The sequence below is a fragment of the Ananas comosus genome, linkage group 5 (genome assembly GCF_001540865.1).
Source record: "Ananas comosus cultivar F153 linkage group 5, ASM154086v1, whole genome shotgun sequence".
Classification (NCBI taxonomy): domain Eukaryota; kingdom Viridiplantae; phylum Streptophyta; class Magnoliopsida; order Poales; family Bromeliaceae; genus Ananas; species Ananas comosus.
In genome coordinates this window covers 12,865,984-12,879,487 of record NC_033625.1, presented here as the reverse complement: position 1 = coordinate 12,879,487, position 13,504 = coordinate 12,865,984, and the positions used below count along the sequence as shown (strand labels likewise).

General features: G+C 33.8%; 1 protein-coding gene across 1 annotated transcript; it reads left to right on the top strand.

Moving 5' to 3' along the window:
- LOC109710712 lies at nucleotides 3,949–5,353 on the top strand (the record flags this gene model as incomplete). The annotated part of the gene is made up of 2 exons (XM_020233450.1): nucleotides 3,949–4,229; nucleotides 4,820–5,353. Coding segments are annotated over 2 exons (546 nt in total), but the record flags the coding sequence as incomplete, so codon positions are not given.

Below are 13,504 nucleotides of genomic sequence, written 5' to 3'. Positions count from 1 at the left end.
TTTAAATATTATAATAAATTAAAATTTAAAATTTAAATAAATTTTAAATTTAATTTTGATTTTTAAATTTTTGAAATTTTATTTTTTTAAATTTAAATTTGATCTTAAATTTAAAGTTTGAAATTTAAAATTTCAAATTTTGAATTTAAAATTTGAGATTTTAAATTTTAAATTTTAATTTCAAATTTTGAAATTTAAAATTTTAAAATATAAATATAAAATATGAAAATTTAAATTCTAATATAAAAAAAGAGATAATATTATTATTTTTTATTTATAACTATTCAATTTAATTCTTATTCCATCTTACATAACCAAACGTTATTTTTCTTATTTTAAGGAATAACCCAATTTTCATCCAAACGTAAAATTGATCTAATTCTCGCTTATATCTCAATTTATACTTATCCCCGGAATACCCACTTTTTTCTTATCCTCGAACCAAACGATACCTAAAGGTATAAAGTATCTAGGGGGGAAAAGATATATTGGGTAATACCCATCCAATCTAGCTGCTGCATTTGAAGTTTCACTTGATACAAATGTATTTTGGCTTGTCCGTGGATTGTTAATCTGAGCCTGCAGAGGTAGAAGCTTCTTATAACCTACTCCTCTTTACCCAAGTTTTTACCATTTGTTTCCTAGTTTTCTGACACAACAAGTAATAAATGAGATAATTTTTGTCCATGAAAGGCCTTGAAAAAGTGTGTTCTTTGTAGCAAGTTGAATGGTTAATTGGATGAATTTTCTTCTGCTCAGTCATAGTTTTGGACTTCCAGTGAAAGGGAAATGAAGAGTGCGGATGGTTTTTCTACAGTAAAAGGAATGTCTTACCAAAATTCTTATTGTGGATAAAAGTACATTAGTTTGGCCAAATTGGGGCATGAAGCTTGTTCCTATTCCCTTCCTCATATTCCAAGACTGCGCAGCAAGCAAGATAAGAAGCAATTGTTAAAACCATATGCCTTTCTATATAGTATCGAGGCTTGTTGTGCCATATTTGGTGAATGGTGATTTGGTTTAGACATGGGTTTCTAGCATGAATGTCTCATTTTGTGAAGAATTGTTGAAGTTCGTGTTGGCATAAGCTAGAATAGTATGTAATCGTAAGCATACGCTGGTGAGGTATATTGCCGTCAGCATGACATTAGAGCTTTTTGGTAGTTAGGAACCTATTTCTTTGAAGATATCAAACCTTCAATTTTCTGGCCATACACAACATTCCAAAAAGCAGATTAAAAGCCATTGAAAGCCTTAAAGGTCATTATTATCTTTTGGAAACATCAAAGATTATTTTAGGGTTGGGTCGCTCTCTAATGTGCACTTGATTCTTCTAGGGTTCAAGATACCTCCCTTGATTACATTATGGTAGTTTGATGCCTAGTTTCCTCTACCGTGCTGTGATGAAAGAGAGAGATCTTATTTCTGTGCCTAGAACCCAAAATACCAATGTGATAACAAAATCGAATAAAGAAAGGATAGTCCAAAAAATACTACTAACAACACAGTTAGAAATGCTAAATACAAGTAACTTTTATAATCTAATAAATAATATATTATTTATCTACGAGGGAAGGAACCCAACATTTGGGTCAGCCAGGGATTCAGGTTTAGTTCTGAAGTGATCATAACAATTTCTGTGGGCTGAATATAAATCTCTTCAAGAGTGAATTGATTTTTATGGGAGACAAAATCGATGATTCTGTTCGGTTTGCTAGGAGCCTAAACTACTTTATCGATGTACTTATTTATGAAGCTTTCGAAAATCTTTAATAGAAGGCGTTAAAGATCTTTGTCGGAAGCACTGAAGATTGTCCTTTGGCAATTTAAATGAGGATTTTATTTTTGGTTTGCTAAAACATTGTTGTGCGGGATGCTGTGGTTTTCCATTTTGTTGTCTCAATAGAAGCACGTTGGAATTGCAATCTAGTTGTTTTTTTTTTTTTTCATTGTTGAGAATCCACAGCGCGTTGGAATTGCAATCTAGTTGTTTTTTTTTTTTTTTTTTTTTTTTTTTTTTTTTTTTCTGACAATACATTGGTTTGAGATTTTACATGTAAATAAACAGTAAAGTGAAAGGTAAAATTGANATCGATCTCTCCTATAGATCGATAATCTTAAGTTCTGATACCAATTGTTGGGAATCTGACACTCGCCTTGACACTAATTGTTGAGAATCCACAACCCACTCTGGTACCGATTGCTGTAAATTTGGTACTCGCGTTGGTACCGGTGGTTTTTGGGATTCTGCAATGGGAGAGTCCAATCGGTTTTTTATCATAAATCCGTCTTCACAGTAAAAGTTGATGAAACCACAAAAGAGAGAAAACCAAATAGAAAATATAGGTGAAACAAGATATGCTAACCAAGAGAAGAATTATATGAGACTCCTCTTCTGCACAACTAGCTTTAACCCAAGCCCTTTTTTTGACTCTTACCCCTCTCTCTGGTCTTCTGTATCCTAGAAGACTACTCTCTCACTTACTCCAGTGCACCTGGTGCATGCAATAGCATTTCTTTCTCTCCTGCCTTACGGACTACCAAGGCACTCAGCTGTACACAACTGCATAGCATACTCCATTCAGCCGTACTTCATCAGAACACTCCACAACTTGGCTGTACACACCAATGACCATAATGGTGCTTATATAATGCACCATCCAAAACGTACCCCAAATCCCAATATAATTAGATTTATTTAAATCCGACTTGCTATTACAGATTTAAAATTTCATTTTAATTCAATTAGGATTTAACTATAAATATAACCAAAGTCCTAACACTTTTATCGTTATCATCTTCACCATGTCTCGTTTTACTTTGTGTGAAATGAATGTGCTGGAATTTCCAACTTTTGCTAAAGGGAAATCTTAATATCAATCATCCAGATTCTTTGTGCTGGAGTTTCCACCTTTCTTGTCTTTGCTGCATTTGTCAGGCTGCAGCAACTAAATGTAATAAGTCAATGAATCATTTGACAGCTCGTAACTGCCCAAACAAACTGTATATGCAATTTTGACGAGTGTTCTGTACAAGTTCTGTAATGCTGTTATTGGAAGAGGGAGAGCAAAGGGTTCTTGGATAAGTTGCATGATTGGAGATTTTTGTGTCTCAATTTTGATGGATGATCTAGTTGTACAGCGAATGCATGCATTGAGCGGTCCTGCAGTTGAGATCAACTATTGTTTTATTAGTGTTACTAAAGTATCAAAGGAACTTCATTTTAAATAAAATGACTGCTATTAGTTTATTCCTAGTAGAGTATATACTATCTAAGTGTGCCAGTAATGGACATACGACCCCTTTCTCATGTTCGTAGTGGGTGTTAGATGGACATATGACACTGACATAGCTGGAATAGAAGATGTGGTGACAATTGAGGATTTAATGCATGCAAGCTGTGTCATAGCTATAAAGCATTAAGAAAGCTAAAACGGGCACATCAGACATATCGATAGAAATTTCGAGGATAGGCCTCTTTCTCAAATACTCTCAGTATATGCCACCACTCGTTTAGAGCATTTTTTAAGGTTCTCTTTTCGTTCTTTCGGGAAATAGTCGACGGAAGAAATTGAAATTGACAATAATGATAGTTATGAACCTCAGTTGTTCTCAGCATAAAAGGTTTATGTTCCTCACTATAGTATGCTGCATTTTTAATATTTGATTGCTAATTACATTTGTCAAAGATAAATTTTAATCCTAAACTTTTATCTAAGAAATTTTGGTTTTTGTTATGAAGTGATGCTCTGATTGCCCTGCATTCCCCATATTTAATGTAAACTCCTGTTTGTAAACCTAACATGATCTCAATGTAAACTCCCGTTATAAAGCTTATGCTCCTTGTTTTTGCATAATGATTTTAGTGATTTTATAGACTTTGGAGCTATCATTTGAACAAGTGCCATTTCACAATCATGAATTGTGCACAGAACATGATCCTTGCGTACATTTGTCTTAAATAATACTCTTGCATCTATTCATCTTAGTCTTAATGCCGTAAAATTAACACGCTTTGCATCACAGGGTTCCATAGTCACTGACAACTTCAATGCCACATACTGTGCGTACGATTCAGATGTTGCCACTGGTTATGGAGTCGGCGCTTTCTTGTTTCTTCTCACGAGCCAGTCTCTTCTGATGATCGTGACGACGTGCATGTGCTTCGGCAAGCCCTTGGCCCCTGGTGGAAGTAGGGCTTGGTCTATCATATATTTTGCTTCCTCATGGTGATCTCTTCTTCCCTTTTATTAGAAAATTATAATAGCAACTGTTAAATAATGTGAAACAACTATTATTTTCCAAAAGTTTAAGCTCTAGAGAACGGTGCTTTTATATTTTTAAAGACTTTTTGATAGGTCCAAAACACGACTTAAATTAAACAGGAGAAAATTAAATAACACTAGGGAGGAAATTAAATAACGCTAGGAGCCTAGTGGGACTCGGAACACTGGACCGCCTATCCTGCCCTGATGCCATATTAAATAATGTCAATCCATCTAAATATTTAAAACCTATATATAATAGGGACTTTACATCTATATATCTCTGCAAAATCATCTATTTACATATCTTCCCCGGTAAAATCTCAATTTTCTCGTATGTCCCAAGGAAGTGCAGTTTCTTACAAAAATACCATTGCCTTTAGTTGGGGACTCAAAGGTCGTTTTGTAAATATAAGGATACAAATGATAGATAGATAGATATATGGATGGATAGATAGGTTTTAAGGGGCAAATACTCGAAAAATTTAAGGATCTTCTGTTTTTCTAATTTTTTCTGTCAAGTGATCCTTTTTTCTCTTTCTTAATAAACTCAGGCTTACATTCCTAATAGCCGCGGCATGCCTTATAGCTGGGGCGACGAAGAACGCATACCACACGAAGTATCGGCACGTGATCTACGCGCAGAATTGGACGTGTGAATCTCTAAGGAAAGGGGTCTTCATCGCGGGAGCGGTCTTTGTGGTCTTCACAATGATTCTTAATGTGTACTACTACATGTACTTCACCAAGGCTACGAGCCAGGCTGCGCGAAAGACCACCAAGGCCAACTCGAATGTTGGAATGACCGGATATCCATAGCTGCGAGCGATTGAACCCTAGTTCGTATTCATAGATCTTCGAGATTTGAGCTGAACCTGTTACATTTTGATCTAGGCTTTGAAAAGGCCTGGTGACATCTATAGCTTATGAGTGTGTCTCAAGACACCCAGTGTGTGTGTGTTTGGGGCTCTTGTGTCTCTTTCTCCTGATTTTGATGTTCTCTTTGTACTCTTTACTTGTGTGGGAGCACTTTGTACTGTGATGAAGGTATGTAGATTAGAGAGTTAAAACTTTTTTTTAGCGATGGATCAGCTTCTTGTTTAGTTCATTACTCCTGGCAGATTTAGATATTATTTATGTAGAATCTGTTACCTTAAATAGGCCATCATCTTGCCATGGCGCGGAAAGTCAAGTTAGGTTGAGTTATATTCGAAATGGCCTGAGACTTGGTTTGGTCGAGTCATATTCGAAGCGACATGAAGCTGGTTGGGCTGAGTTACAATTGAGATTCGTGGATGTTATATCTGTACGGTTTAAATGAATTGGTTATTTTTAGGAGCTCGAGTTTTCGAAATTAATGCTTAACACTAACAATCGGACGGAATCTAGTAGGTTTGGCCGAAGAGTGCTTTTTGAATAGAGTTATTTTGAGTAGAGGCCTTTAGTAGTTATCTTCTTTTCCTCGAAATCACATTAATAACTCTTTGTCGGGGTATAGAATTGTTGCAAGTAGAAGTTTTTAGTTAGAGCTTTTAAACACGAGTACATTGTTTCTTGTGAACTTTTTTAGTCGCGAATGTGTGAAGTGATTAAGCTATAGTTAAGAAGACAAACTGAGAGAGACCCCACAATAATTTATAATTTTATACTCTAATACTAATCAAGAAGCCAGGGACGTGGGGTTCAAACCTCCAAGACCCATAACAAATCTATAATGTTATATTATAATACTACATGAGAAGTTGGGGCCACAATGCAAATTTTCAGATCCTATTTGTTTCACCGAAGGTGTAATTCAGATTAAAGTAGACTTTTGAATGGATCAGAGTTCAGGTAAATTTTTTTTTTTTTTTTTTTTTTTTGCTGTTTGTTTGTACAGTTGTGAAAATTAATAAAGTTCCTCCCGTTTTGCTATTTGTGTGGTTTTGTTTAGGGTGTGTTTGGTTCCACGTAAAGCTGTGGAAAAAAAAAATTTCGGTGGAAAAAAATTTTCGGTGGAAAAAAAGTTTTACATCGTTTACTATATATAATAAATAAATAAATATATTTATAAATAAAATTAGGTTTATTTGTATACACGTCCCTACATATATAGTGAATTGCAGATATATTCCTGCAAAACGAAAATTTCATAAGTTGTTCCTGCAAAAGTCCTAAGTTATACAGATATGTCCCTCTGGTTAACATCCGTTAGTGACATGTTTATTTTTTAACAGTGGATTCGTGAAATAACCTTTTTGCCCTCACAAATATATCCCTCCAAAAGTATTCCTCTTCTCCTTCTCTGTCTTTCCCTCTTCGGGCCGTCGGAGCGGGCGGCGGCGGTGGCGCGGGGTCGGGTTCGCCGGCGATGAAGAAAAGGGAAGAGAAAGAAGGAGAGGAAGAAGAAGAGGGAAGAGGAAGAGGGAGAGGAAGGGAAGAGGAAGAGGAAGAGGAAGAGGAAGAGGGAGAGGGTTTGTTGCCGCCGCCGCCGCATCTCCTCCCTCGCCGGCGACGAAGAAGAGGGAAAAGAAAGAGGGAGAGGAAGAAGAAGGGCGAAGAGGAAGAGGGAGAGGAAGAGGAAAAGGGAGAGGGTTCGCCACCGCCGCTGCATCTTCTCCCTCGCCGGTGACGAAGAAGAGGGAAGAGGAAGAGGAAGAGGGTTCGCCGTCGCCGCCGCTGCATCTCCTCCCTCGCCGGCGACGAAGAAGAGGGAAGAGGAAGAGGAGGAAGAGGAAGAAGGGTAAATCCGTCAATTCACATTATAATTAACCATGGTTAAGTATTTTAACTGTGATTAATGAAATTTTCTAACAGACCTTAACGACAGGGATATATCTGCATAAATTAGGACTTTTGCAGGGACAACTTATGGAATTTCTGTTTTGCAGAGATATTTCTATAATTCATTATATTTGTAGGGACGTGTATGTAAATAACCCATAAAATTATATATATAATATATACATTTTTTTTTTTCCACTTATACGTAGAACCAAACGCACCTTGCAAATGTTGCAGCTATATTTCTTCGGCTTAGTACATAGCTTGAAGATGTTTTTTTTTTTTTTTTTTTTTTTTTTTTTTTTCATTTGGAAGATTCAATTCTTTGCAAATAGCTGCAGATAGGAATGTAGCCATTTGGATGTATAGTTTTAAATGCAGCAGTTGCACCTCCTCGTATAGTTCTAGTTGTCATAATTTGACTCAAATGCACTAATCTTTTAAATCTGTAATATAGTAATATCTGTATAACACCTCCCACTTGTGAGTATAATAGATATAAAAGACATGTGGAATTGATAAATAAAGCAAGAGATGAAGATTTAACTCATTATATAATCAAACGTGGGAATTGAATCCATGATCTCACAGAATGAAAATGTTTAGAATTAGCTCTGATAATGTGCTACACAAAAGATAGATTTAGTAAAAAACATGCTCATAAATATATATCAACACATGCACCAAACATCGCTTTATTTTCGCAGCACCTTATTTTTGCTCTCAGATGGTTTTTGTGTAACAAGATAAAAGAAAATTGAGCCAAGAAGTGAGTGGAAGATTCAAATGCAACTTGAGAAAAAAAAAAAAAAAATCCATACCATTCAATTTTGTTTTATATATTTCTCATCTGCGGATTCTTAACACAAGGAGATTCCATTAATTAGGGTACAAAATTACAAATAAACAAATTTAAGCAGGATATTCCATTAATATAATGCAATTCAAACCCAGCTCACCCTTAAATTTCCACTGTACACAAGAAAAATAAGCACACACAACAAAAAGTTTATTGGTGAAAATGTATGGAGACCCCTCAACTATGGTCATTTTAAAATACACCCCACATTTATCCTCTTGATTGGAAGTTATATAGCCCACAACTTTTGATTTTGATTTAAGTTATAATTTTAAATTTGTATTACAGATTCGCAATTCCATCAGCTAAAAAAGTATTTAGAAGAACTGAACTTAACAAACCTATTTAATTTTTTTTTTTTTTTTTTTAGTTTTCGAATCTCTGACCTCTTCAATACATAATCTCGCTCGTAATGAACAACCAACTACTCCAAAGCTTCATTTGTGACTGCTAGAAAAATATAGATTCTGTTTAGTTTCGCAAAACATATTCCTTTCAGCATAGTGTTATTAAAAATATATATATATATATATATATATTTCTATATACTTTTTTTATCTGAGCAGTCACATTATAACAAAATCATTTTTGTTTTCGATAATATCACCGCTTTAACTGACATAAGAAGCTTAAAAGGTAAAGATCCAAATCAAGCCTAATTAAGAAGGTACCAATCAATCAAAAAAAACTTTCCTGAGGGGTTTATTTCAAAATAACCTATTATATATAGAAGTGTATGAGTTGGAAAGGGTCTCTATACATTTTTACCAAAAATATATCGTCTTAATATATAATTATTACCTGTTAGTTGTGGAGTGGATCAGGGCTGCAGGGCACCTGGCGCTTACTGTCGACGTCGACGTCGACGTCGACGATGGCGGCGGCAACAGCTCTGCCTTCGGCCGCCGTGCGGCCGGAACGGATACCGGTGAAGAGCTGCACCGCTTCGGAATTTGCCCTCTCTTTTGGGCGAAATAACGAGATTGCCCCTACAGGTGCGGAGTGGAAGAGGGCCCATATGGAAAAGATGATCACCACCAGGTGAAGGAAGAGAAGGCGTTGCGGAATCGCTCTTTTCTCTTCTACTTTTTTCATTGCCTTTGCCTGTAGTTTTAGTTCTACATGATTGGAAAAAACTTAGAGAGAGAGAGAGAGAGAGAGAGATTGATAGAGTAATTGACTTTTTGAATTGTAGAATGGTAGGGGGTGGGGAGTGGTATGAGTGGTTTTCTTTAAAAGAAAGAGTTAAGAGAGAGTACTACGTCACCTAATACCCACAATTATAAAGGACTTAAAAAAATTTAAACTAGCATCTAATTTATTACATATATATAATGACATTTCAAAATTATACATTTTAAATTTTTAACTATTTTCGTCCATCAGTTCATATTATACTATTCAACCAACCGCCTACTCTATCTTAGAGAATCACTACCATCACAACTGCATATTTTTTAATCTAAAAGATCGAAAAGTTACAAGTATCAATGACTCGATACTTTTAAAAGCATAAAAACTCAATTAAATATTTGTGCTCCTAAGTTGATGAATGGTCAGGGCGAGAGAAAAAAGAGAAACTAAAAAAAATTCAAAAATAAAAAGAAATTGAGAAACCCAATTTCTATTATCTCTCTCACTCTAATCATTCATTAAAATTAATAAATAGTTAGAAACTTAGAAGTACACAAATTGTTTGCGCTCCTAATAATATAATAGTCCTACTCTCTCTCTCTCTCTCTCTCTATATATATATAATAATATAAAATTAATTTGATTTTGAGTCGGATTCGAACCAGATACAAATAAAATTGGGATAATTGCCTATATACCCCGCATATTTTTGAAAATATCTAATTTACCCATATTTTTTTTCTTTCTAAAATACCCTTCATATGTTCCACCGTTATTGCAAAATATCCCCGCAGTTATCTCCTGTTAAGTTAACTTGGGTTAAATGTGAGTTAAACATCTACCACAGTTAAAAAAAAATAAAATACCAAATTTGCCATTAACTTAGTGGCAAATAAGAAATGTTGGTGACGGTAGAGGGGTATATTGAAAAAGATCAAAACTCAAAATATTTTTTGTACCCCTGACTTTAAGGGCAAATAAGAAAGTCAGTGATGGTGAAAGGGTATATTTGAAAGTACAAAATAGTAATTTTACAGAGTTAACAGAGTTAATTAACAGATTTTAACTCTAGGGGTATATTAGAAATAGGTTGGAACGTAAAAAAGATATTTTTAATATTAACTTTTTTAAAAACATAAATTAAAAAATCAAAAATTTTTAAAAAATATATAAATAATTGCCCCAAAAAAATTTATATTCGAATTCAAATCTGCGGAGTACAACTAAAATTAATTCACAAGCAAAAAATACTACTAGTAGTACAAAATTTGGGAATGGATGGTACAGTTGCCGCGTGGGAGCGCAGGTACGGACCCGTTAATGGCGGGCGCTGTCCCTCTGACACTTCTACGTGTGTTTTGAAAAGAAAATGTACGTGGAAATTAAAACGTTTTCATGGGGGCTTTCAAAACAACGTACGTATAAACTTGGTACACATTTTGGTGTTCCAAAGAGGAGGAGAAGTTAATGCACGCACCCAACAACCAATATACATTCAAACCCCAAACCGCATTTCTAGAATCGATGCTAAAACAACCATTTAAAACTCAGTGTTATCTCCTACCACCCTGGTGGAGCTGCTGGAGCAAGGATTTAAATGTCCATTGAAACTGATTGAATCTGTCATGTCATATCGTATCAATTAAATATTGATATGATATAATTTTTGTGATCGTGATATAGCCACAAATTTTTTATTTTTTAAATTAGTAAATAATTTTTTTAATAAAATTCAAAAAAATTAATAAAGATCAATACATAGTAAATCATTAGAATATTTTGTTGCTGTTAAAAAAATAAATATTTCATGCCATTATATATTGGCACATATGTATTTTTTGTGACCGGCACGCATCGGTACGACCGTATCATGCCGGTAAGTTTTCGGCACGATTCCGTACCATGACATTTAAATTCATGCTCTCGGGTACAGCCTACATACATTTGATGATATGATAAGAATAGAGCTACTCTACTTTCAAAAGTATAAGATAGTTGATATTTTTAAATTTTTTGTCCTTGAATCAATCCATTTAACCATTTTTGACCTTTCGATTATTATTATTATTCTAGAAAAGTTACTCAACCCTAGAGAGACCACTCAATTTTAAGAGTGACCATTATCATTTCGATCCTACAATCATTAATCTAAAGACCAAAAAGTTGAAAATACCAACTCCATTATGCTTCTAAAGCATTAGTAGTTCTATACAATATGATTATATCATCATTACACTGCTCTAAATGTACATAATCATTAACTCCTAAATTCTAAATCTTAATCCATCCATATGTGTATGTCAACACATCAGTAATATAATGAGATATCAAAACATGAGATGCCCAAGCATTTCTCTTTAAAAACAGCGTAAATTGTATGCTGATACTAGCTAGTCCCCCAACTTTGACGCAATTTATTGTTTTTGCCCTTAAACTTTTGATCTCTTCAGCATTTCTGACCCTAAACTCTTTGTTTGATTTCAATTTAGTTTCTAAGATTTTAAAAATATTTCATTTTTAGTCTGAATCTTGGATTAAAAAAGATTCGGACAAAAAATAATTGCTTGCGCTTAGTCTAGTTCATCTGCTTGTTCTTGCATCGTAAATTCATATCATTCCTTCGTCTATCTCATACTTTTAATTTAGAGATATAATTTTTAATTTAAAAGATATACATTTATATACCTTATGACAGGGGTGGAGCTATGGGGAGATTGAGGGTGACCATGGCCCCCCGACTATTCATAATATGCATAATAGTCCCTTTGGGTTATAGGACACATCTTTGGGACATTTTTATATAAGTGTTCTATTTATGCCATTTGTTTTTTTAAAAAAAAATCTAATAAGGCCTAAATATAAAGTCAAATCTAATCAAAAATAAAAAGTTCCTCTACCCAACCACATCCAGCTCATTCGGCCCAATAACAAATAAAAAAGGAAAAAAAAATTGATCACCGTCTTCTCTTCTCCTCCTTCGCCACCGTCGCCGACAAGATAGGGTTCCGGCGGCTGGAGTTTGGCCGCGAGAATTTCGCAGGGACCGTAGAGAGCTACGATCGTCACGTATCCCTTCGCCACAGGTCGCTAGAAGAGTAAGTGCCAAATATTAAGACGGCCCTACCTATAGCGACCCCACATATAGCAACACTTTTAAAAAGTGTCGGCAATTTAGTCAGCAACACTTTTTTTTGACCTGTACCGACATTTAAAAATGTCGCTATACACCGGTTTTGTTGTAGTGCTTACGTATAAAGAATTTAAAGAATATACTTTAGCTAATAATCTCAAAATCCTATCTTTTAAAAAAGTTCTTGGCGCTAACATAGTGCTCTCTGAATTTATTTTTATTTATTTTTTCTGTTTAGTATCTTCGCAACTTCTAATTATTTTAGATAGTATTTTTATTTAATTAAATAAAAGATTATATTAAATTTAATAGATCTGTCAACTAATAGTCATCAATTATAATAATTATATTTACTAAAAATTAAGAAATTAAATTATTGACTGAATTATTATTAGATTTAGTAAATTTCATAGTTATTTAAGTGAACTAATATAAATAAAATAATTAGAAGTTAAGAAAGTATAAATAAACAAAGGCAATATTTTTTTACATTAATTATTTTGTCAACATTTTTGATCAATATAAATACTCTAGATCAATTTCAACGGTTCCGATCATTGATTCGGAATCTCTATCATAAAAAATAATTTAATAGGAAATTTTATATATAATTTTTCAATATTATTTGGCTAGTGATCAAAAGGTTTCAAAATTGACAATTTTAATCATAAATGTGATACGTTTGTGAATTTAACGGTGTAAAACAATTCAAATCTGATGAAATTTTTATAAAATTTTTTTTTTACTATTTAGAGTAAATCAGTACCTTTGATATTAAATTCAAGTCTTTTATCATCATTTTTTATGAGATTTTTATTTTTAGCTGTTTATTTTTAGTCTACTCGTTTTATAGGTAAATAATGTCGAAAAATTATGAAATTTAGTTTCCAAATACTTTTAATAATATAGATTAATTCTAACAGAACCGATCGTCGATTTGGAAGCCGCATCATTGAAAACAACTTGATAGCACAGAGGTCTTCGTGCTACCGATAATATACCAGCTTGTCATTGAAAACATTTCTGTTTTTTTTTTAAATGAAAAAAAAAACACTACTTTTCCGTGACATCTGGCAAAAATTTCTCCAAAAAGCTAGCTTTTTTCATAATGAAATACGCAGAGAAAACAGAAGAAAGAGTTTTCCATGGAATTTTTTTTTCGAAATTATTATTATTTTTTTTTCAGACTCTTTCTTTTCTAGAATTTTTGTCATTATTAACGAAGAAAATTTTATTTAAAGGCATCCAAATTAAACTGGGACTTTTTGTCATTATTATTAGCCTTTTTATACATGGTCCCATGCAAGTCCCAACCCATGAAAATGAGGATAAGAGTTAAATAAAATGCCCATG